Source organism: Pan troglodytes, chromosome 19, assembly GCF_028858775.2.
Source record: "Pan troglodytes isolate AG18354 chromosome 19, NHGRI_mPanTro3-v2.0_pri, whole genome shotgun sequence".
Lineage (NCBI taxonomy): Eukaryota > Metazoa > Chordata > Mammalia > Primates > Hominidae > Pan > Pan troglodytes.
In genome coordinates, this window is record NC_072417.2 from 55,358,839 (window position 1) to 55,385,632 (window position 26,794).

The following is a 26,794-nucleotide window of genomic DNA, read 5'->3' on the forward strand; positions in this document are numbered from 1 at the left end:
AGGTCTCTATCGTACGGTAAAACTGAAGGGCGAGCATTAACTTCAATTGTGGCAAAGACTTGATAATCATGAAACAATTTTTTTTGACAGAGTATCTAAATTATTTCCAAAACATCATTCAATCCTTTCTATGGAGAACAGAGTTGATCAATTTAACCTGAAATTTTAATCAGGAGGTTTTTGAAATTCACTGACTCAATGTATCATTGAAAAGATCAAACTCTGCTATAATTTCATCTGTTTATTTTTAAATCAGACATTGAATGAATTTCGTCTTCAATTAGCAATGCCATTGGGCATCTAGATGTGTGCAAAGCACAAAGACTGCTCATCATCTTTAAAGAGTTTGCGGGCAATCAGATCTACTTTAGAACAGTTGCCAGTCTTTTGGCCCAAAGAACAAACATGGCATCATTTGCTGCGTTGTCTACGGATCCTAGGCATCTGCAAAGCCCGTCCTGAATACTGAAAATACAAAATGCAGAACACTATGCATGAGAAAAACGTAATAAAAAAAGACAGCTCAGAGTGAAATGTTTCTTAGGCCGAATGTAGAAAAAGTTGCTGATAAGGAACATAGTGGGAAAACTAGTCAGGATTTGCAGTGCCCTGGTGTCGGGTATGGGAGCCTTGTCTAGTCTTGTGTCTAGGCAAATGAGTAGCCTCTGAGCACTGGGTGTTTTCTGTGGTTTTCCTCTTTGGGGAAAATACTCTGGGATCATCTCCACAGTTAGAGGGGTCGTGTTGCTTAATGTAAACACTTGAGGCAGCATTCTAACTTTTCTAGATTAGGTTCCCATGAGTTCGGTTGGCCTGAGTCAGCCTCTAATAAACCCAGGACACTGGCATAACCAAGAGTCTGAATTGGCAAAGCTGAGGACCAGCCCCCAACTTGAAATCACTTCACTGAGGTCTCTTAGGGGCTGGGCAGCCTGCCTTATCCTGGTAAGTCCCTCAGCCTCGTCCTTGGGTGGAGTGCCACACAGTGATTCCCAGAAAAGCCAAAAATAATTAACTGAGGGCTTTATTCTCTTTAGCATTACTAGTTACCAAAGTAACTCGGTGAATTCTCTTGCTGCTCACACGGTTAGACTGCTGCCTCATGGAAAGATGCCTTGAAGTTTGACTGATTTGAGTTTTAGTGTTAGCTCTGCCACTGAGTCACATTGTCTAAGTCAATTAACTTCTCGAACTTCAGTTTCTTCATCTGTACAATATAGACCCCTCTTACAGGGTTGGAAAGAAGTTGCATGGATGAGCAATGATGCATGTATGTAAAAATGTGGGCCAGCACCTGGAAGAAACAGTAAGGGCTGCTGTTTACGGAAATATTTGCTGAAGAGAGAGAGGGAAAGCCCAAACCATTTTCTTAGAGTGAGGAAGGAGGGAAGGAACACTAGATAATTCTGTCACAGGAGAAGCTCTGCTGGAGAGAAGAGAGGCTTGTCAGGAAAGGTGGGGGCTTGACAACACCTAGGCAGGTGTTAAGGTTCCAGGCAGCCCTGATGTGCCTTAGAATCGGCCAAGTTCTTCGCAGCTGGAAGAGTTCCGAATCAGGCTTCACAGGAGAGGTCGGGAAATCACCGAGGCCTCTCACTTGGGCTACTCTTCACCCCTTTCAACTCCCAAACCAAGCAGGTCTCCCGGAGGGCGGGGAGCCTCGGTTACTAAGCGTGAGCGCGTCCATAGTAACTGCCGCCCGACGGGTTTCCCTCCTGGCCTAACAGCTCCCGCCTCTCCTATAACTGGCCAATCAGCTCCGGCGAGCCGGCCGGGGCGGCCGCTTAGTGGCCCTCAGGCGCTGCTATCGTCACAGATAGGAAAGGCGGGGCCAGGGCCAGACTGGTCTGGGCCCCAGTCGAGGGCTGCAGGTGGTAGGCTGCGACCCCTTCCTCCCACAGCCCCTTCCCGCCCCTCGCCGGGCATCCGCCGACAGGTGAGTGGTCTCGCTGACTCTAGCCTGCCTCTAGGACTACCCCAAAGGATCCCCCTTCGCCAACCAGGACTCCAACTTCTCGCCTCAGGATCGCGGGAGGTCGCGGACACCCTGCAATTCCTCCCCGCGATCTTCACTTTTCCTTCCAAATAAAAACCGTACAAATCCACAGGCACCTCCCACCCAGACGTTGGTTTCCTCGTAATTTACCTTTCTGATGCTTTTCAAGGGTTTTCAAGGGATGCCCAGGGAAGGGGCATCCGAACCCCCGACACTGTGCTAATTCGTTTAATTTCTTAATTCTAATAATTACCCGTTAGCAGCGCTGTGCCTTTCCACTGCGGTGCTGGCCGCCCCGCACGCTGTTCCTCGTCCCCTCTGCTTCAATAGCCGAGCCTTCAGATCTGCAGCCACGGGGAGGAGAGTTCAATCACCTGGTCTTGTAGACAGAGCTCCTTAAATTCAGATCAAAGCTGTTCTCTCACCGCCCAAAGCCGTTTCTGTTTAGCTTGGCTGCAAAGCTTTCGCTTGTGTTTGGGCAGTTTAGACCAAACCCCTTTATGTTTTCTCCTGGATGTATATAGTATTGTAGAGAAATAAACATCCTGGAAATGGGTAAAATTATTTGTTTGATTATTGTGAAAAAATATACAGTTTTACTAACAGGCGAAAATGTTTTGAGGTAACTGACAAAATATTCTACTTTTTTCTTCTTTAAAATAAAATACTTCACACAATAAGTAGAGTGAACCCAGGGGTGAATCCATGTACCCAGTCCAAACTTAAACCAACAAAAAATCGATTACAGGCACAATTAAGGTCTGTTATGTAACCCTTGGAAATCCCATTCCCCTCTCTCCTTCCCTATCCCTATTTACCAACAGAATTTAGCATTTACTTATATTCTGCATATTTTTATACTTTTACTACTCATATGTTTATCCCAAACCAATGTATACTTTTTTTTTGAGACGGAGTCTCGCTCTTGTCGCCCAGGCTGGAGTGCAATGGCATGATCTCAGCTCACTGGAACCTCCGCCTCCCAGATTCAAGAGATTCTCCTGCCTCAGCCCCCTGAGTAGCTGGGATTACAGGTGCCTGCCACCACAACTGGCCAATTTTTTTTTTTTTTTTGGTATTTTTAGTAGAGACGACGTTTCACCAAGTTGGCCAAGCTGGTCTCGAACTCCTGACCTCATTCGTGATCCTCCCAAAGTGCTGGGATTACAGGCATGAGCCACCGCGCCTGGCCTACTGCTACTTTTTAAGTTGATAGAATGGTTATGCTGTACGTGTTGCAGGTCATTCATTTGAACTGTTGTGTGGTGATTCTTGCATGAATTTACCACATATTATGTATGCATTCTCCTGTTGATGGACTTTTAGTTTGCTCCCTTCAAAAATATTAGAAAGGAATTCTTGTACATTCTAATTGTAAACATATTTGAATTTCTCTAGGTACATACCAAGAAATTGAATTGCTGAGTCACAGGTAATTTGCCATTTCAACTTTACTGGATACTACCATGTAGCTCTCCAATGTGTAATAATTTATATACCATCGATGAATAGAGTTCCTTGACCAAACTTTTTTTTTTGAAGAGATGAAGTTTTCCTGTATTCTTATGTAATATATGCATAAAGAGAAATTAAACATTGATGTCTGATATGATTTCTTCTACTTCTGGTATTTGTTAGTGTATTGGCAGCACTGTTTTATTTCCGCTCCAATTTAGAACTGTAATTAAGTGGCTACAAAGGAACTAAAGGGGTTTGTATGTGAGCCCTTCAAGGCTATGCTTGCCTCTGATCTAAGGCAGGGTGTGGGGCAAGTCATGTAAACTTGTGTCTTCTGCAGAAAATGGTCTGTAGATTTTTGTACTTTAAAATATTTATGATCTTCCAGCCTTGCTTAAATATGCTAATAAAATGTTTACCCAATATGAAGCCAACTTTTGGATTGCAAATGGAGCTTTCCGGTTCTTAAAATCTCTGTGTGATTGATTCTATATTTAGTATGTTAATATTTATGGAAGACTATTGTAGCATTTTTTTCAGTATGTAAATAACTGTTGACCGTAAATTAAGTGCACCTAGTCAAACATTGTATTTGACTTTGTAGCCCATGTCTCATTTCTTAAAATTCTGTTTGGGCGCATGTCTTAGTTTTCTGCTGCTATAACAGAATACCAGAGACTGGGTGATTTATAAAGGCAGAGATTTATTGGGCTCACAGTTCTGGAGGCTAGGAAGTCCAGGATCCAGGGGCTACATCTGATGGGGGTCTTCTTGCTACATCATAATATGGCAGAAGGACAAGTGAATGAAAGAGACAGAGACAACGGGGGTGAATTTATTATTTTATCAGGAGCCCACTTCTGTGATAACTAATCCACTCCCACAATAATGGCATTATTCCATTCATGAGGTCAGACCCCTTATAACATAATCACCTCTTAAAAGTCTCACCTCTTAATACTGCACAATGGTAATTAAATTTCAACTTGAGTTTTAGAGGGGAACATTCAAACCAAAACATCATGATTAAATGTATAATAAGCAGTTGCCTAATTTAGGGGATTTTTCCATAGCTATTTTCAGTCATTTTCCCAAAGAATTTGCTGTTTCTTTGCAAATATGAGATATTTATAGCATCAGTTAATGATCTTAGTATGTGCTGCACATGCTCTCTTAAGAATTGACTGGCTGGGCACGGTGGCTCACACCTGTAATCCCAACACTTTGGGAGGCCGAGGCTGGCAGATCACGAGGTCAGGAGATCGAGACCATCCTAGCTAACATGGTGAAACCGCGTCTCTACTAAATAAAAAAAATAATAAAAAAAAAAAATTAGCCAGGTGTGGTGGCAGGCAGCTGTAGTCCCAGCTACGCGGGAGGCTGAGGCAGGAGAATGGCGTGAACCCGGGAGGCGGAGCTTGCAGTGAGCCAACATGGCGCCACTGCACTCCATCCTGGGGGACAGAGCGAGACTCCGTCTCAAAAAAAAAAAAAAGAATTGACTCAGAATTTAGAGAGTAAGTTAATCATTGTGAAAGATGCGCACCACCAAAGTAAGCCATAGACTTTTAAAAACTGAGGTATTTCTTCCTTAAAAGTTTGGTAGAATTCACCAGTGAACCCATTGGAGCTTGAAGTTTTCTTTGAGGAAAGTTTTTAAACTGTAGATTCAATTTTTAAAAAATACTACAAGGCTACTCAGGTTTTCTAACTCTTCTTTAATCAGTTTTGGTTATTTGTATCTTTCAAAAATTTTGTCCATTTCATCTATGTTGTCAAATTTCTTGCCATAAAGTTGTTAGTAATATTGCTTTATTCACTTTATATAATGTTTGCAGGATCTGTAGGAATATTACCTCTCCCATTCCTGATATTAGTAATTCGTCTTCTCTTTTTAATTTTGATAAGCCTATCAAGTGGTTTATCAATTTTATTGATAGAGTTTCATTGTTTTTCTTTTCTATTTGTTTATTTTCTATTTCATTGATTTTTTTCTCCTTTATTTTCTTCCTTCTACTTTGGGTTTACTTTTTTTTTTCCTACCTTTTAAGATGAAAGCACAGATCACTGATTTTACCTCATTCTTATTTACTAATGTAAGCACTTAAAGCTATAAATTTACCTCTAATAACTATTTTAGTTGCATCTCACAAATTTTGTTATGCTGTTTTCATTTTCATTCAGTTAAGAATATTTTCTAATTTCCCGTGTAATTATTGATTCATGAGGTATGGAGTAAGGTGTTGTTTCATTTGCTACTATTTGGGGATTTTCCAAATATCTTTCTATTATTGTTTTCTAACTTAATTCTGATATGGTCAGTTAACATACTTTGTATAATTTTTATATTTTAAGTTTATTGAGACTTGTTTATGACTCATGATACGGTCTACATTGGTGAATGTTTTCTGTGTAGTTGGGGATAGTGCGTATCTGCTATTTTGAGTAGGGTGTTCTAAAGATGCAAATTAGGTCCAGTTAGTTGTAACGTTGTTCAAATATTCTATGTATTAACCAATATTTTGTTTACTTGCTCTATGATTTACTAACAGACAAATGTTGAAATATTGAAATATAATGTGGATTTGTCTATTTCTCATTTTAGTTCTGTCAATTTTTGCTTTAGGTGTTGAAAGTTAGGTAAATGATTACATAAACATTTAATATTGCTATATCGCCTTGACTGATCCCTTTATCCTTATTTTTCTCTTTATCTCCGATAATATTTCCTGTTTAGCAGTCTACTTGATTTGATATTAATATAGCCACTTCTGTATTCTTTTGATTAGGGTTTAAACAGTCTATCTTTTCTCATACTTTTATTTATTCCTTTTTTCTTTTCTCTTGAGATGGAGTCTCACTCTGTCGCCCAGGCTGGAGTGCAGTGGCATGATCTCGGCTCACTGCAACCTCCGCCTCCCAGGTTCAAGCAATTCTCTGCCTCAGCCTCCTGAGTAGCTGGGATTACAGGCAACTTCCACCATGCCCAGCTAATTTTTGTATTTTTAGTAGAGTTGGGGTTTCACCATCTTGGCCAGGCTGGTCTTGAACTTCTGACCTTGTGATCCACCAGCCTCAGCCTCCCAAAGTGCTGGGATTACAGGCGTGAGCCACCGTGCCCAGCCCATATTTTTATTTTTAACTTATTTGTGTTTTATATTTAAAGTGAGATTTTTCCTGGACAGCTTATAGTTCAATATTGCTATTTAAAAACGATTTCTAATAATCTGTGCCTTTTAATTGGATTGTTTAATTATCAGCATAGTTGGATTTGTATCATTTTCCTGTTTTTTCTTTGTCTTATTTTTGGTTCTCTTTTCTCTTGGAATAATTATGAGTCTTTTTTGTCTTCCATTTTTTCCCTTCATTATTGGTCAAAACTCTTGTTTTTTAGTCTTAGATATTGCTCCAGCTCAGTGGTTCAAAAACATTTTTATCTCAGGACACCTTTACATTCTTAAAAATATTGAGGACCTCAAAGAGCTTTTACTTATGTGAATTATATCTATTGTATTTATTATACTAGAAATTAAAAACTATAAATTATTTTAAAATAACCATAATAATCCATTATACATTAACATGTTTTTATTAAAACATTTATTTTTATTATTGTTTTTTTCTGAAACAAAAAATAATTTAGTAAGAAGTATTTAGTATTGTTTTATATTTTTGGCAAAGTAATTTTTTAGCTTAATAGCTGGGCTCTCATCCTCATTCAGCCTGTTGTGATAGTATGTATCATGTCACCTCTGAAAAGCTCCATCGTAAATTTGTGAGAAAGGCAAATAGCATCTGAGTATTTACTATGAAAACAATTTTGACCATTTCACCTCCAAAGAGGTCTTAGGCATACCCATGGGTCCTTAGTTTACATTTTGAGAACTGGCTACTCTAAAGTTTGCAATACATATTTTTAACTTATCACAGTATATGTTTAAATGACATTCTTTCACTTCAGTTATAAGACCCTTATAATCTAATATGGCCATCTAAGCCCTCCTATCATTTGTGCTGTGGCTACCGTATAATTTACTTCTATTTTATTAATGCCACAATTTTTTATTTTTAGTTTAATGATCTTTTAAAGAAATTTGAAAGTTAGAAAGATTTTTTTTTTCTTATTAGCACACATGCTTACCATTTCTGACATTTTTATTTCTTTGTGTGGATCCAAGTTTCCATCTGGTATAATTTCCTTTTGCCTGAAGAATTTCCTTTAACGATTCTCTTATTGCAGGCCTGCTGCTGATGAATTCTTTTGGATTTTGTTTTTATGAAAAGATTTTATTTCACCTTCATTTTTTGAAGGATATTTTCACTAGATATAGAATTTGAGGCTTACACTTTCTTCCAGCCCTTTTAAAATGTTGTTTGTCTTCTGGTTTGGGTAGTTTCTGACAATAATTCAGCACTAATTCTTATCTTCGTTCTTTTTTTCCAAATATGTCCTTCCTCTCTGATTTTCAAATTTTCTCTCTATCACTGGTTTTCAGCATTTTGATTATGAGCCTTGGAGTGGTGGTGGCAGCAGGGGGTTGTGTGTGTGCACGTGTGTGTGTGTGTGTGTGTGTGTGTGTGTATTCTTGGAGTTTGTGGAGCTTCTTGACCTAGGTATTTATAGTTTTCAGCAAACTTGGAAAATATTCAGCCATTATTTCCTCAAATAATTTTGTCGCTCTACTTTTTTTTATGGCACTGCAAAACCTTAATATTAGAACCTTTGCTATTGCACCATAGGTTACCAAGGTGCTTTTAATTTTCTTTTTTAGTTAAAAAAAATGTCTGAGCTCACTAATTTCTAATGTGCTGTTAATCTCATGTAGTGAAGTTGTGCAAGTATATATTGTATGTTTTATTCCTGAAATTTATTTGGTTCTTCTCTAGTCTTCCATTTCTGTCTTCTCAATGTCCTTGTATCAAATACTTGTATGTAGTTTACTAGTTCCATCATCTCTGCCATTTCTAGGCCTCCTTCCATTGACTGATTTTTCTTTAGGGGTTACATTTTTGAGCTCCTTATTATGTCTGGTCATTTTTGACTGGATGCTGGACATTGTGATGTTACATATTTGAGTGTCTTGATGTCAGGTAGTTAAGTTACTTGTGGATTAGCTTGATATCTTTCAGACCTGTTTTCAAGCTTTGCTAGAGTGAGTCTTCATTACCTTCACTCCAGGCATAGTTCAGCCCTACCTCTAACGTGTGGCCTCTCTAGTGTCTCCCTTGAATGCTCCAGGTGATTGTCAATGACCCTCCAATCTAGTTAGTCTGTGTTCATAATGTATCTCCACCCTCTGTGAGTTCTAGCAATTGTTCAGCTAACAGCTCTGCCATCACTGTTTGCCAAGGTTTGTGGAGTGTTCCTTGATGCATGTGCAGCCTATTCTCAGCAAAGACTCACAAAGATCCCTTTGTAGATTTCTGGATCTCTATTTCTGCATAGCTCACTTTATTCCAGAAACCTGCTCTACAATTTCTAGCTTTCTCAGCCTCCCTGAATTCTGACCACTTTCTCAACTCACAAAAGCTGCCAGGTTCTGTTCAGTTTTCATGTTTTTTCTCATTGTCTGAAAATTGCCTTTAGGCACAATGCCTTGACAATCAGAGCGCTCACCTTATTTGTTTCCCTTCTCTCAAGGATCAGAGTCCTATGATGCCTGTTGTCTGAGGTCTGAATGCAGTTGTTTCATATATTTTGTCTAGATTTTTAGATATAAGAGGCGAAGTCTGGTTTTTATTATTTTGTCATGGTTGGAGGTAGAAATCAGTTTTCAGTTTTTAAGTATTTCTTAGTTCATGACAGTCTTGGTTTTCTTGACCATTAATGGCCCAAAATGCATGACAGTGGAATATTTTGGTGAAACCATCCCCACGTGATGTCTTTTATTCAGTCTTCCTGAATGACTTACAAGATGGCTGGTGGAGCTAGAACTTCAGGTGTGGCTGTAAAATATTCTCTCCATATGAAACTGACTGCCGTACATGAGGAGTTCTACTTCTGTGATCTGTAAACCACTATGCTTTATGCTTTAGATTCCAGATTCTAAGACAAATCTCACCTCTAATTAAAAAACACATCACCAGGTGCTTTTGTAAACTATATTTGTTTTTCTCAGTCCACATATCTCATCTGGTGTGTAAACCTCTGCATCTTCAGATATCACCCCCGGAGCAGATGACTCACATTTCAAACATGGGTTGAGACGTCTCAAGATGCCATTATAACAAATGCTGGGAAAACTCACGTGGCATTCTACACGTGAAATTCCATGGTTGAAGGATGAAGTGAGTTATTGGTTTCTGGATCTCTTATTGTCAAGAATTAAGCAGGCAGGGCATGATGGCTCATGCATGTAATCCCAGCACTTCGGGAAGTTGAGGTGGGGGATCACTTGTGGCCAGGAGTTTGAGACCAGCCTGGGCAACATAGTGAAACCTGCTCATCTCTACTGAAATAAATAAATAAAAGTAGCCAGGCATGGTGGTGTGTGTTTGTAGCTCCAGCTACTTGGGAGGATTGCTTGAGCCTAGGAGTTCAAGGCTGCAGTGAGCAGTGATCATGCCACTGCATTCCAGCCTGCGCAACAGAGCAAGATTCTGTCTCTGAAAATAAAATAAACCAGCTGGGCGTGGTGGCTCACACCTGTAATCCCAGCACTTTGAGAGGCCGAGGTGGGTGGATCACAAGGTCAGGAGATCGAGACCATCCTGGCTAGCATGGTGAAACCCCGACTCTACTAAAAATACAAAAAATTAGCCAGGCATGATGGCGGGCGCCTGTAGTCCCAGCTACTCGGGAGGCTGAGGCAGGAGAATGGTGTGAACCTGGGAGGCGGAGCTTGCAGTGAGCCGAGATCATGCCACTGCACTGGAGCCTGGGCGACAGAGTGAGACTCTGTCTAAAAAATAAAAATAAAATAAAATAAACCAAAGCCAAGTAGGAGTGGTCCATCACCACTTGAAGTTTCTTGCTAGAAATAAACCAGATTATTTATTGATCTGACATAGGGAAGGGGTTGGAACTAAAGACAACTTTAAGGACCCTAATGCCTCAGTGCTTTAAATTTCCTTTTTCAAAAAGTAATGTTTAAGTTTCAAATTGAAGCAAAGAACTGCAAATGGTAACTAAGGCTTTTGTTTTCACCATCAGTCTGTAAGTTTGGCCAGTATAACACGTTTGGGGGCCGTAGGAAGGAAGAATTTAGCAGAAAAAGAACTAGGGTTCTATAAGCACAGGGCCACGGGTAGCTATTTTATCATGTGATCTGTGTGGATTTTGACTTGAACGCAATTCTACAGATAGATTATTTTGTACTTGGGTACCAAAGTCCTCAAGACATAGCTATTTAAGTAGTCACTAAAGAATTTTTATTTTTCTGAGCAGTGCATAGAATTGGATCTGATTGTAGTTTTGCTTTTTAGTAAAAAAGTCCATAGACATTAACCCCAAAACAGAATGACATTTAAATGCTAAAAGATACATAATGGTCTGTGGCATCCTTGGCTTTCTGGAATAATAACGACCAAAAGTTTCAGACAATGGAACTGGTAAAAAGAATGAAGTAGATCTGTATGTTCTAACAGGGGGAGTGGCCCAGAAAATATACTTAAGTTAAAAAAAAAAAAAAGATCTACAATGATATATACAATGATTAGGATAATTCAGTTTTTGTATTAAAAAGCTTTGTATATAGGTATAGATGGTATATAGGTAGAGGTATATAAAATATAAATAATACACATGTTGGTATATGAATAGGAAAAATCTGGAAAGATACAACTATTAATGAACTATTTAGTGGCTACTTCTGAGGAGTTCACCTTTGCGGGGAGGAAGGATATTTTTCTTTTACTTTATCTACTTCTCTGAGGTAGCAATTTAAAAAGTTAAGATCTATTGCACACTTTCTATGTGTCCGTCACTCTGCTAAGCCTTCTAAATACGTAGCATTGTCTTAGCCCTCATAACCCCATGGCTTCCCTAGGATTTCTGTTATACATTCGAGGTGCTTACAGGTTGTAGGTTGCCAGGAAAGGAGATCCAGGTACTTGCCTCGAGCTGCGTTTGCATATCAACCACACCATTGTTATCCAGATGGAGTGTTTATTTAGGATGACTTGTGGGGGCAGGGGCGGGGAGTTGCCAAGCAATTCCCTGCTGCTACCACTGCTCACAACAGTCCAAAGAAGGAAGTGCTATTATTATTCCCTATTATTTCTAAGTGAAGCAACCGAGGCACAGAGAGGTTAAGTAATTTACCCAGTGTCACATAGCTAATAAATAGGTGGGCTCACCTTGTTTCTCTTTTCTCATGGCTCAGAGTCCTGTGCTGTCCATTGTCCAATGTCTGAAATCAGTAGTTTCTTGTCTAGATTTTTAGATATAAGAGGCTAAGTCTAGTTTTTATTAGTCTATCATGGTTTGAGACGGAAATCTGTTTATTTATTTATTTTTTAGACGGAGTCTCTCTGTAGCCCAGGCTGGAGTGCAGTGGTGCGATCTCAGCTCATTGCAATCTATCTGCCCCCCACCCCCGCCACCAGGTTCAAGCGATTCTCCTGCCTCAGCCTCCTGAGTAGATGGGATTACAGGTGCCTGCCGCAATGGCTGGCTAATTTTTGTATTTTTAACAGAGACGACATTTCGTCTTGTTGGCTAGGCTGGTCTCGAACTCCTGACTTCAAGTGAGAAATCTATTTTGAATCCCTATCCGTTAAGATGCATACATAGTTTAGGCTCCTAATTTGAATTTGTTGCAACAAGACAATATTACTCTCATAATTTTCACAAAAATTCAAAAGTTCAAATGGCCAATAAAAATGTGATCTTTATACATTCTAGAGACATAGAGATTAAAAAAAAACTTTGTTGGAATATATTATCAATGGTGAATGTGGATAACAAATGAGAACAAGCATCTAATGTGTTCAGGGCCTCTGCAACTGATACTAAGTCAGATGTGGCCTTTTATCTGTATGTTTCACCAGAGATTATTTTATGTGACTGTCTTATTTTACTTTTTATTTTTTAACAGGAGAGATTTACAAATAGTGTTTTGGCATCATGGAACGTGGAGGTTGTACTTTAACGGCAACTTACGCCCACCCTAGACCAACACCAACCAACTTTCTACCAGCCATCAGTACCATGGCCTCAAGCTACAGGGACCGCTTTCCCCACTCCAATTTGACCCATAGCCTGAGCCTTCCTTGGAGACCCAGCACATACTACAAAGTCGCCTCCAATTCCCCAAGCGTGGCCCCGTACTGCACCAGATCACAGAGGGTGTCCGAGAATACCATGCTTCCCTTTGTTTCCAACAGAACCACTTTCTTCACAAGATACACACCGGATGACTGGTACAGGTCCAATTTAACCAACTATCAAGAGTCCAATACTTCCCGACATAATTCGGAGAAACTAAGAGTGGATACATCTCGCCTGATTCAAGACAAATATCAACAAACAAGAAAAACTCACGCAGACACAACCCAAAATCTGGGAGAACGTGTCAATGACATAGGGTTTTGGAAATCTGAAATCATTCATGAGTTGGATGAAATGATTGGAGAGACAAATGCACTTACTGATGTGAAGAAAAGACTGGAGCGGGCTTTGATGGAGACTGAAGCCCCTCTTCAGGTAAGACCTTATGATAGAACACACTGAATTTTTATGATTATTACCCACTGGTTGAGTTACTGTGGTTATTTATATATTGACTTATGTTTTACTTCATCTGTTGAAGCCAACCCCCTATCAATATATCTGTGACTGTTTTCAGCAATGGCAAAACCACTGCCTATTTTTTTTTTAATGCATTATACACTTTAAGAACAACCACTTTAAGAGGTAATTCTGAATGCAGAGCAAAGAAGACTAATTAAAGAGACACCATTAGGACACACAATGTTTTAAGGTGAACATGCCATCTGTATTCCGCCATTCTCACATTGCTATAAAGAAATACCTGAGACTCAGTAATTTATAAAGAAAAGAGGTTTAATTGGCGCCTGGTTCTACAGGCTGTACAGGAAGCATAATGGCTTCTGCTTCTGGGGAGCCCTCAGGAAGCTTCCAATCATGGCAGAAGGCAAAGGAGGAGCAGGTATCTTAAATGAAGGGTCCAGGGGCAAGAGAGAAGGGGGGAAGGTGCCACACACTTTTAAACAACCAGATCTCCAGAGAACTCATTCACTATCCTGAGAACAGCGCCGAGGGGATGGTGCTAAAGCATTCATGAAGGATCTACCCCCACGATACAATCACCTCCCACCAGGCCCCACCCCCAGCATTGTGGATTACAATTTGACTTGAGATTTGTGCAGGGACACAGATCCAAACCATATGACCATCTTATCTCTTAAATAGGCTGCTTCATCATTGCTGTCACTAAATTAAAATAAACAATATTCGAGACCAAAACCTTTATTTTTTTAGTCTGTATCATGAAACGCCTCCTGTATATATGTTATGATTCCCTTTTAGGACGTAGTGACATCATCAAATGAGACCATCTTAGGGCATGGAATTTGCTTGATTAAATAGAACAATGGTGCTGAGATTGGCCAGTTGCCATAGTAATGTAGGGAGCATTTCAGTTGGTTACTGGCCTCTGACCAGGCTTCTGAATGGGCTCAGGTCACCTCTAACCCTCAGGCTATGCGATGGGCCCTCCAACCCCATTCCACCCTCCTCCATTGAAAGAAGACATTCCATGTTTGAAGATGTGCAAATTATACAAATTATTTTAGAAGTATACATTTTGATGAGCACAGCTAGCACCATTTTTCCTCATGTTTGCATGACTTATTCCCATGTGATGAGCACTTGCTGTAGTTCTCTACCACAGCATCTGTGGTAGAAGAGTTTAGAGAATCAAGGAGCTGAAAGTCTGGTGAGTGGAGGAGTTTCTTGGGGCACCCTGTGCACCGTCACTTCCTACTGCAACCCCTCCCCGCTGTACAAAAACACATACAGAGGCACACAATCCCCAGGAATCCTGAGAACGGCTGATAGTTCACTAATGATCTTTTTGAATTAATTCATCATAAATTTTTGTTTAGAATCAGAAGGGCTTCTACGCCTTCCCTGAGCATCAGATTACTCTGAAGTATTGGTTTATTCTACAGTTCTTCCTACCCTTGACTGCCTTTAAGAATTGAAAATATCCTTAAAATGATAGCTACTTTCTTAATTTCCAGTGGAGATTCAGTTTCTTCTCTTAGTAACCCTTTCAGTGATGACTACTTTCAGAAAGATGGTTCTAATTTGAATTTTTTCTGCAGTTTTTGTCCAGATGTTCTTGTGTGTTTGAAAATTTATTGCCAACACAGTATTAGAGGGTCCTTTTTAAATTGAGTCACATGAACAAATAAGCCTCCAAAGAGAAAATATAGGCGATCAACAAATATAAGAAAAAATGTTAAAGCTTAATGATAAAATACAAATTAAATCAATGAAATAACTACCTTTGGCCTATCAAATTTGCAATAATGAAAATGCATGACATTTAGAGCTGGCGTAAGAGCAGAAAATGGGCACTTTCATATATTACTGGTGGGGCTATGGATTGGTAGAAATTTCCTGGGAAGCAGTTTGGTAATACATATCAAAATAATCAGAGTTCCCCTCTACCCGTTAATTCTTCTTCTGGTAAGTGATACTATTGAACAATTAGAGATTCACTCAAAGATTTTGTTCAGTGATAGTATATCTGGATTATAGTATACATATCATTATATTTTATGCTTTTAAAAATTTAATATTATTTGGGAGTCCTATGTTATGGAATAGTCTTCGAGAAAAGCATTTTAACTGCTACATAATGTTCTTTCATACATAATTTATTGTTAGAAATTTAAGCTGTTTTCCATTATAGCCATTAACATACTTTATCTCAAAGAATATTTCATGATTTGGGTCTACTGTTTAATGTCAATACTAAAAAGCATAATATAAAGTTGTGAGAACATTATAACCTCTATCTTGTTAAGACAAACAAAGTAGTAATAGGAGTATGGCTAAATCATATTTTCTACTTTTCTATATTTTTTCTCTTTAGTGAGTAAAGGCATATTATTTTGATAATTGGGAAAACAATAAATGACACTTTAAAAATAATCACTGGGACTTTTGACAACACAAAAATTTTGATGTTTTTAAAGATAATCATTCATTTCTTCCTATTCTCAGTAGAAAATATTTAGAAATAATATCTTGAAGACTTGTGTCTCATGTTACTGAACTATCTCACCTGAAGAAAGTAATGCCAACTAATGCCCTCAAATGCTAATTTGCGGGGATCAAGTAAATGCCATCTGCTTCATTTTGTCAACTTTCCAAGTTAGGAATATTTTCAAACTATTTTGAAGAGCTACCTCTTTACCTTTTAACTAGCAGCAGAGATTCATTTAGTTGTTACAGTCTGTTTCAGGCTAGATTTTCACAGAAGGGCTGGAAAAGTTGGTATTGGGAGTATCTATTGACTTATTTTTGAAACAAATTATTAGAGCTGCTAGTCATGGATTGTCAGTTTTTATTAGTGCTTTCCATTATCTGTGTATCTGTAGGTAGCCCGAGAATGTCTATTTCATCGAGAAAAGAGAATGGGAATCGACCTAGTTCACGATGAAGTTGAAGCACAACTGCTGACGGTAAATATGGGGGAAATGCATCAGTCACAGGCAGCTTAGTTGTAAATGTGTGTTGAATATGTAGAAGCAAAAAAGGATGTTACATAAAATGACTTATAAGTAAAGCATTATCGTATCAGATGCTGATAGCATTTAGCAAAGACATGTTTTTCTTGGTTATAACACATATTCAATGAGAATATGAAAATGCAAACAAGAGTAAATAAACATAAAAATCACTTGAAGCTTTATTAGACAGAAATCACTATTAATTTTGGAGTATTTCAGTCTTTTTATTAATCATGCTTTTTTTTTTCTACCATTCCGTTGCATCTTTTTATTAATCCTTCTTAGATAGGCACCACCTAACTCACACAATGATGCTCAGATATGTCTCCAAGATTCAGATCATTGTATTTATAAATTTGAATAGTGTATTCTCATTTAAAATTATATTGGGGTAATTTTTACCATATCATTAGATACTTTTTTTTTTTTTGAGACAGAGTCTTGCTCTTATCGCCCAGGCTGGAGTGCAATGGCACAATCTCGGCTCACTGCAACCTCTGCCTCCTAGGTTCAAGCGATTCTCCTGCCTCAGCCTCCCAAGTAGCTGGGATTACAGGCACCTGCCACCATGCCTGGCTAATTTATGTATTTTTAGTAGAGATGGGATTTCACCATGTTGGCCAGGCTGGTCTTGAACTCCCAACCTCATGATCTGCCTGCCTCAGCCTCCCAAAGTGCTGGGATTACAGACTTGAGCCACTGCACCCAGCCTGGATATTCTTTTAAGACATGATTTTTAATGGTTAGGCAGTGTTCTACAATGTAAAGGTGCTATCTTTTTTTTTTTTTTTCCAATCAATCATCTCTTATATAGTTAGGTTGCTTCCCTATCCCACTCCTTTGTTTTCCTATTTTAATAGCACTGCAGTATACAAAAATATTATTATTGATAACTGTAGTTACTCCTGATTATTTCTTTAGAATATATTTTGGGAAGTGTAATTGATGTGCCAAAGGTTCTATGCATTTGAAAGCTTTTGATATGTAGCCAAATTGCCATCCAGAAACTTACAGTTGCATCTGCACTACTCTGCTGATCTCCCGCTAATCTCTCTTCCACCTTCCACCAATTAAATCTGGTTTAGTTCTAATTTCTCTGATCTTCACTTCTTAGACTTGTTACCACAGATCTCTATCATTTCTTAAGATTTCAAGTATCATGTACCTGGAGCCCTTCCCAGTCTCTTTTTTCAGCCCAGGCACTTTATAAAGCATTAGTTCTTCATTCCTAAGTACTTGCCAAACATTTTTTAGCTTGGTAACTTTTTTTTTTCTGGTTCACATTCATAAAGCCTGCTTAGCCTATTGCCTGTCCCTTTCTATTGATGGTACCAGTGTTCCTTCATCACCATGGCTTGCTGCCCGTTGTCTCCCAAACTCCTTTAATCCATTTCCAGCTCTTTAAAAAAATACCTGGTTGATAAGAAATTCCAAAGCACCTTTCCTTCCCCACATTTCCCTTGGATCTATCCTATACATTCTCATGAGTTTCTTCCCTCTGCTACGAACTCTTCCTTGACTCCCTAATTTCTGCAGGAGAAAAATCCACTAAGGCCTCTCTTGTCTGACTCCCTCCTCATTTCTCAGCTTCATTTCCCTGTCTAATTTCACAGAATTTCTGCTGCAGTGAATCCATCTTCTCTGTCCCTGCACAAGCTTTGCAGGGTCACACCTCTTCGCCTCTTTTTAATTGGTCCTTGGTGAGAATTGAGTCCTTGGTAGGAAAGTAAGTATGACAAGGTAGCAGCCGAGTCCTCAGAGTAATTTTATCCCCACACGGCATCAACACCCTGCTTTAACATCACTTACATTTTCTTAGTGACCCATGACATTAAAGATGACAAGCAGACTTTTTTCTTTGCTCTTTCCTTTCCTCTACTGTCTGGTTCTCTGAGAGAACTCTTGAGTTGAAATAATATACTCAGGAAAGCTTTGGCTACTACAGAAAGGTTTTGTAATCTACTGTAAAAATCACTGTCCCTATTGCCGGACAGGAGTGGTTAGAAATAGAACATTCTGAATGAAATAGTTTTGCAGTGATGGGTCTCCACTCTTCTGTTTCTTCTTTCCCAGCCTTTGATGAATCTCACAAGCGTTAAAATAATCTGTCATCTACTTTGTCATCCTAACTGGATAGGAATTTACCATCATCTCTCCTGTGGCCTTTTGTTCTCACTAATCCTGAGATGTTCTGTATGAAATAAATTACAAGGCAGTTCTAACAGCTTAACTTTATCACCTTGCCCACAAACACACTATGATATTTCCAACAGATTTTTTTTTTGGTACTTGGATACATTTAGTGTTTCCATTACTTGAGTAGTGGCTCTCAAACCTGACTACACGTTAGAATCACCTGGCAAAGATTTTAAAAATATCAACGGCTGGGTCCCACACCCAGAGATGCTGATTCAAATCTGCAGTGGGGACTAGGCATTGATCTTTTTAAAATACCCCCCAGGTAATCTTAATGACTAGGCAGAGTAAAGAACAAGTGCCTCAGAAATTCAAAATATTGCTGAAAGAAATTAAAGATGACCTAAATAAATGGGCATATCATGTCTATGGATGGGAACATCCATAAACATGGATGTTCGTGTTAAGATGGCAATATTTCTCAACTAGATTCATAGACTCAACACAATTCCTATCAAAATCCCAGCTGACTTCTTCGTAAAAATTGGTGAGCTAATCCTAAAATTCATATAGAAATTCAAAGGATAGTGAATAGCCAAAATAATATTGAAAAAGAAGAAAGTTGGAGGACTTACACCTCCTGATTTCAACACTTACTATAAAGCTGCAATATGTAAGACAGTGTAGTACCTGCCTAACAATAGACACAATTTGAGAGTTGAGAAATAAACCATCACATTTACCATCTATTGATCTTTGACAATGATGCCAAGGCAATGCAATGGGAAGAGTGTCTTCAACAAATGGTATTTGGACAATTGGATATCCACATGCGAAAGAATGAAGTTGGATTCCAAATCACAACATACAAAATAGTTAAGTCAAAAGGGATCAAAGACCTATACATAAGAGCTAAAACTGTAAGACTTTTAGAAAAGAACACAGGCATGAATATTCATGACATTGGAATAGGCAATAGTTTTTTAGATGTGATATCAAAAGCACAAACAACACAAGGAAAAGCAGATAAACTGGACATCATCAAAATTAAAAATGTATTTTGAAGAACACTAGCAACAAAGTGAAAAGAGTTGTATGTAGAATATATAAATAACTGTCACAATTAAAAAAATCAACCCAATTAAAAATGGGCAAAGGATCTCACAATGAAATATGACTTCATACCCACGAGGATAGTTATAATAAAAAATATAGAAAATAACAAGTTGGCTGGAATGTGGAGGAATTAGAACCCTAATACATTGCTGATGGGAGTGTAAAACGAGGCAAATCCTTTGGAAAATGGTTAAGCATGAATGACCCTGTATGATCCATAGGATCCAGTAGTTCTACTCCCAAGCGTCATTCCAGGAGAAAAGAAAACATATGCCCAAACAAAAATTTGTGCATGGATATTTATAACAACATTATTCATAGCAGCCAAAAAGTAGAAACAACTCAAATGTCTATCAACTGATGAATGGAAAAGTAAAATGTAAGATAGTCGTACAATAGGTTATTCTGCCAAAAAAAAAAGGAATGATGTGCTGCTCTGTTGCTATAACATGGATGAATATTGAAAACATTATGCTACATGAAAGAAGCCATCACAAAGGACCACATATGGTAATTCCATTTATATGAAATTTCCAGAATAGGGAAATCTATAGAGACTATAAGTAGGTTTGTGGTTGCTTATTATGAAAGGAGGCTTGGGGGATTGGAAATTGTGGGTGACAGCTAATGGGCACATGATTTCTTTGGAAGGTAATGGAAATGTTTTAAATTTGGTTCCGGTGATGATTATACAACTCGGTGAATATACTAAAAACCATCAAACTGCACACTTTAAACAAGTGAATTATATGGTCTGTGAATTATATCTCAACAAAGCTGTTTCTTAAAAACAAGAACCACTGCATTAGAGGTTTCTAGTTTCTAGGTCAGTAGCAGGGGGGTCCTTTATCTCAAAAACCTGACAGTGGTGGCTTTATCTCAAAAAACTGAATGTGCAATTAGAGTAATGGTTCATGAATTGAGGGAGGAGCTTCGGTCATTGCCAGTTAATTCAAGTAGTGAATGTATTCTGTGGCTTACTCAAGGTATTGATATTGGCATATGTTTTATTTTTTACCAAAATAGGTCTTAATTTTTAGAATAATTAAATGTGTATTAGCAAAGGAAAGAAGTAGCCTTAAAAGGCCTACCTTTGAAAAACATGGATGCAACGAAATATTTTCTTATGAATTCTGCTGAATTCTGTTGACTATTACATTCAGTCGGTGATAATTGATAAATTCTTACAGAATGGCTTCTGTTGGGGAGTCAATCATGGTACTATCTTCTTAGCACTCCCAGACCGTACTGACTCCTTGGACTTCGGAGCCAAATGAACCTGCAAAGTCATCTACCCTGCAGCCTGCCCTGGTCTGGCTCTGGGATGGGGACTGAGACATCTGCTCAGAACTCAGGCTGGGGCTCTGGGCCTGGCCCCAGCTGGCCAGTTTCCTTCCCACAAGAGGCTTTTCCTTCCTCCGTGTTGCAGAAGCAGAAAGCAAAAATACTCCAGCCTCAGACGTTTGTTGAGAATGCAACCAATGAGTTCCAGAGATGTCAGACCTGCTGCTGGAGAGACGTTTCAGCATTTCAGCCCAGTCCAGTCCAAGGGGATTCTCCTCTAAGGACAGGATTGAATAGAAATCCTGCAACCAGCACGGAAAGAGGATCTGGGTGGGCTCTCACCCCCAGCAATAAGAACTATACTCCTCACCTAGGTTTCTGCCTCTAAGCAGGTTGTGGGACCAGAAGCTTCTCACAAGCAGCCATGCCAGAAAGGGTAGCTGATGGGTCATCTTGGCTGAACTCAGGAATAAATACTGAGGATGCAGATCTCTAATGAAAGGAAATGCCTCTGCTCACTAAACTCAAGGATAAGTGAGAAGACAAGAATATTTGGTGAATCTATCATTAAAAAGCATTGTATGTGGAAATGAAATATCTGCACCTATAGGTGGTATTTGCTTATTAGCTAGATTCAATTCAGGCTTGCAGCTTGACTTTGAAGATTTGATTTCAGTAGCCCATTCACCTGTTAGACAGGAGGTTTACCCACTTTCCCAAAACGTAAAAAGACTCAGTTAACACAGGTAAATAGAACCACATATAAAGCCTCAACCTGTGGGAGCAGGGTCTGAGTTTAACAAGGACATCCAAGTAATGATTTTATATCCACAATTCAGGCCACAGCGCGGGGTCAGCACTCATCCACATTTGTGGCTGAAACTCAATGTTTCTGTGATGTGGTGCATATTCCTCAGCTGAGAGTATAGCAGAGCCCACATCTTACATGAGGATTCAGTTCTAAAGTCATGAAAATCACCCATGTTACAATATTACGAGACCTAATACTTAACTGAGCACTCAGCATCTACTAGGCACATAATTATCTACCCAATAGCCTGGAAAGATGGGTATTATTACCATTAGTTTATAACTTGCCTCCGGTCAGGTTTAGCAAGTAGCAAAGACATTTGAACCAGGGCTGTCTGACGCCGAAGCTTGTGGCTTTTGTTAACATTTTAATTTTGTAAAAAATGTGTATATATTCATGGGGTACAAGTGCGATTTCACTTCATTGATATACTGCACTGTGGTGAAATCAGGACCTTCAGAGCGTCTATCACTGGAGCAATGCACATTTAACCACGAAGCAACCTCCCAACATCCCACCCTCCTCCCTCCCCTCCTTTGAGTCCCACTGTTCATCATTCCACACTCTCAAGGCATATGTTTTCAGCCACTGTTCCAGCCAAGACCTGGGAGTGTGCACAAGAAGGGATTTTCACTTGAGGTGATGGGAAGTAAAAGGCTGTGAAGTCTCTATTCCACCTCCCCAAGCCCCACCTCCCAAGAGGTGAACTGTAACGACAGATGCTTCATGAACATTTCAGCCGCTCAAATAGTAGGATGCATTCAAGGTTATTCAAGCAACTGGACATGATTCCATGTTTTGTTTTCATCCAAAGCCCCACAAATGAAACTGCATTTTAATCACTTTAGTCACTGCAATCTGAGAAGCTCAATGAAGTCAGTGTGACCCTGTAACTCATGGGGCCTGTAATTTCTCCCTAAGTCAGGGATCTGGAAATGTTGGACCCATTTTCCAGGCTCCTAAATGTGCGGTTCACTTCCTTAGGTGTGAGGCAGCAGCCAGAGATCTAGTTAGATGAAGGCTCTTCCTACCCTTCTGCTTTCTGTGTGTATCCCCCACCTTTTTGCAACTTTCTTCTCTTGGGCAGGTGAGGGAATGCTTTGTCCTTCTTTTGCTGTACTGTGGTATTTCAAGGCCACCTCCATGTATGGGTACAGATGGAAGGATAAGTTAGCACTGGGGACAGTGCCAGAGGCCTTTGGCTTTGGGCTTTTTGTATTCTTGTGAACCCTTCTGCCTCCAACCATCTGACATTCATCATATGACATTATTTAAATTCACATATAAAAATTATTGTTGGCCGGGCATGGTGGCTCACGCCTGTAATCTCAGCACTTTGGGAGGCTGAGGCGGGTGGATCACAAGGTCAGCAGATCAAGACCATCCTGGATAACATGGTGAAACCCCATCTCTACTAAAAATACAAAAAATTAGCCGGGCATGGTGGTGGGCACCTGTAGTCCCAGCTACTCAGGAAGCTGAGGCAGGAGAATGGCGTGAACCCGGGGGGTGGAGCTTGCAGTGAGCCGAGATTGCGCCACTGCACTCCGGCCTGGGAGATAGAGCAAGACTCCGTCTCAAAAAAAAAAAAAAAAAAAAGAAAAAAAAATTATTGTTGTAGGAATTTTTTACAGCAAGAGTCTCATTAAATGCATTTTTCCCCCCCACTAAAAGTCCTAAGAATTTCCACTCTGTGCTTTGTGTACACAAAGGATAAAAACACAATTTGGGGTTTTAAATGGTCCTTTCTAAGCAGGACTCTATGCATCTTTTGTTAAAATTTCATCAAAGTACACACAGGTACACATACTCACGAGGCACTGAGAAAGATAAAAACTGAACACAAAAATACTAAGACTGATGCACAACCTACTGTGAGGCTGGGAAATCTTGCCTGCTTGTCAAGGCAGGGAGAATGTTGGTGTCAGTGTGTGAAGGGAATTTAGCTTTTCCTTTATTCCATTAATTCAGATACCAAACAACCAGACAGTAGAGTGATCACTCCAGACATATTTGATATTTTTATATTAAACGATTAAACAGTAAAAGAAGAACAATACATAGGTGAGTAATACTTCATATTGGAGTGGTGAAGGCCTTTATTATCTAAATAACAAAGGCAGAAACCAAAAGGAGATATATTTGATAGATTTGATATCATAGAAATCAGAAACATCTATATCAAAAGCACCATGCACATTTATAAAAGCAAAGGCAAATTGATAAAAAAAATTGTGACATATATAACACAAAAGACTGAATTTTAAACATGTTTATAACCCTCACAAATGAAAAAGAAAAAATAAATGACAGAAAAAGTGGACAAGCATGTGAACAGGTAGTTGACACAAGCAAAAAAGGCAAATGGTGAACAAATGAATACTCATAATATCAGCTTGCAAATTTAGGCAGGTTTGCTGCTTTTGGTGGGGCGGTGGGGGTGTGGTTCCATCACATTGGTGAAGATGGAAAGGAGTAACAGTGGCCACTTGCTGGGCAAGACAAGAAAACACGTGTTCATTTGTTGTTGTAAATGGGTACCACTTTTCTGAAAGGCAATTTGGCTGTACTTGTCAAAACCTTGGAAAAAGGCATACTCTTCGGTGGTGTCTAAATATGGATCAAGGCCATTCATCACAGTATTTTTTAATGTCATGAGAAAATGTTCAAGTTTAAAATGTCCCAAAGCAGTATGCATAGTATGACAACTTTTTGGCTGAGAAAATGATAACAGTAACAATGTGCACTTTTCTAATGTGCATACATAATGTGCTACATTTTCTAATGTGCAGAGAAATTTCAAGGGGGAAATAAATGTTGATTTCATAGTCTCTGACATGTTATGGGCTAGTGGATACATCCTAGCAGCATCAAAAGGCAACGTGTGTGGTCCAGTAGAGAGGCCTGGCTAGCACAGGTGTTTGTACAAGGACAGGAACTGGGCTGCAGTACACAAGCAGGACCGGAGGGCGACCTCCCAGGGTGGAAGTCAGCCTCCATGTTTGGACCCAAGCACTGTCTTCTGGAGGATACATGTACTGCCAGAGAGAAGCTTCTTTTGGTTGTGCTTTTTTCCTCCCTGACTTACTTTGTCTTGGAAGAACAGCTATTATAGAAGAAGCCGTGCATTTAAATTTGACCTTGTATATTACCAGAATTATTTTTTTACTGTTTTAATTAAGGACAGGGATAAAAAGAGAAAAATTATAAAATTTTAACCATGTCCCCACTTGTTCCATAATATAATTTCCCCATGGACCGACCTATAAAGGCTGCATCTTAGTCTGATATTTAGATTGCAATATCATGGAGCATGTAGATAAATAAGTGGAAGCAAAATTGTTTTCTTGTTTAACTTCACAGTATTTTAAGAAACAAAATTTTCCTTCATTGATGTTTTGTTACATTGTTGATTTTGAGTGTTATATTCAATAATGAAAACATTAATGTGTTTTTTTTCCAATTGAGTAGGAAGTTGATACTATTCTGTGTTGTCAAGAAAGAATGAAGCTACATTTGGATAAGGCTATTGCCCAACTTGCGTAAGAGCTTTATGTCTCTATACAATTCAAAATCTATCATTGAACTATACTTTCATGCTCCTCATTGAAATTTCTCTTAATTTCTTATAAGGACACACACACAGGCATATACACGTATTTTTATTCAAATGTTAAGATGATTACTTGATACCCCAGCTACTCTGATGTGATTCTTACATGTTGTATGCCTGTATCAAAATATCACATGTACCCCATAAATGTATATACCCACTATGTACCCATAAACATTTTTAAAAATAATACAAATAGACATTTTGGGAAATTAAGGCAGGAAAATCGCTTGAGCCCAGGAGTTCAAGGCCAGCCTGGGCAATGTAATGAGACCTCTGCTCTACAGATAAAAGATACAAATTAGCCAGGCATGGTGGCGGGTGCCTGTGGTCCTAGCTACTTAGGAGGTTGAGGTGGGAGGATTGCTTAAGCCCAAGAGTATGAGGCTGCAGTGATGAGCTCTGATTGTGCTACTGCACTCCAGCCTGGGCAACAGAGAGAGACTCTGTCTCAAGAAAAATATATTTTTAAAAAATAAGTACATGGAGTACTTGCTGTCAATTTTTATTTAAATAAATAATTCTGAGATGCTGTGGGAAGGATTTCTGCCCTCACTTGAGTGTAACTAAGATTTCTTTTAACTCAAAAGACTGGCATTTTTTTTACATAAGAGATTGACTTATACTTGTTCAGCTCTAACGTTTGAAAAAGTAATGAGTGGTCATTTACTTGAATGTTTATCTTCCATACCTCCTTAAAGATCTGGCCTCTGCGGCGGCCGGGCGTGGTGGCTCACACCTGTAATCCCAGCACTTTGGGAGGCCGGGGCGGGCAGATCACGATGTCAGGAGATCGAGACCATCCTGGCTAACACCATGAAAGTCCGTCTCTACTAAAAATACAAAAAATTAGCCGGGCATGGTGGCAGGCGCCTGTAGTCCCAGCTACTCGGGAGGTTGAGGCAGGAGAATGGCGTGAACCTGGGAGGTGGAGCTTGCAGTGAGCTGAGATTGCGCCACTGCACTCTAGCCTGGGCGACGGAGCGAGACTCCATCTCAAAAAAAAAAAAAAAAGAAAAAAAAAAAGAGATCCGACCTCTGCAATGATTACACCCTTGCAATGCTCCCTGCGTCCCACAGCATTGTAACTGTTAACCCATCCTATTCCTCACTAGAATACACATTCTTCCGGGGGATGGGCTCTCTTTTCCTGGCGATAGTAGGTACTTAATATTTATGGTTGGGGGTGGGATGAGGAGTGAGGAGGGGGAAGAATAATAATAAAGAAGGTCTCAGGCAATGATCACAGCTGTCAGCATAGGAAAAGTATTGGCCGAGACTGTTGGCTAACATTAAGTAGAAAGATCAGTGCCATTTGCTTATGGTCACAGAAGGAAGTAGTGTCGAATATGCCACCCAATAAGAGAGGTGATTTTGTGTGTTATAAAAGCGTCCATGCTGCTCATTTAATTTGCCCATCCTGTGCGTCAGGATCTGAACACCACGAAGGTTGGAGAGGTTTGTATGCTGAGATTCTCTCGAGCTGTGACTGGAAGGGTTTTTTAATTTGGAAATTGGTGAGGAGAAGCAAAAGAGTAGTTAAGGATGACTGTACGTGGTTTCTGCTCCCCAGGAATTTTAGAAACATGTTTAGTGTGGTTCAAAGCATTGGTTCTAGTTCCTAATTCGCATTTTATTTCGTAGTCTGGAATCTGCTGCCCATCTTTTGTGT

At 39.3% G+C, this 26,794-nt stretch overlaps 1 protein-coding gene across 4 annotated transcripts in view; it reads left to right on the forward strand.

Annotated features, from left to right (window-relative positions):
• Positions 1–1,747: 1,747 nt before the first annotated feature.
• TEKT3 (tektin 3) overlaps positions 1,748–26,794 on the forward strand; it is a 38,581-nt gene continuing 13,534 nt past the window's right edge. The window contains exons 1-6 of one of the 4 annotated variants that reach the window (XM_054669819.2): positions 1,840–1,936; positions 2,933–3,030; positions 3,395–3,428; positions 12,493–13,100; positions 16,031–16,114; positions 24,981–25,051. In XM_054669819.2, coding sequence (XP_054525794.1) covers positions 12,522–13,100; positions 16,031–16,114; positions 24,981–25,051 — 734 coding nt within the window. In that variant the 5' untranslated portion in view covers positions 1,840–1,936; positions 2,933–3,030; positions 3,395–3,428; positions 12,493–12,521. 4 annotated transcript variants of the gene reach the window in all.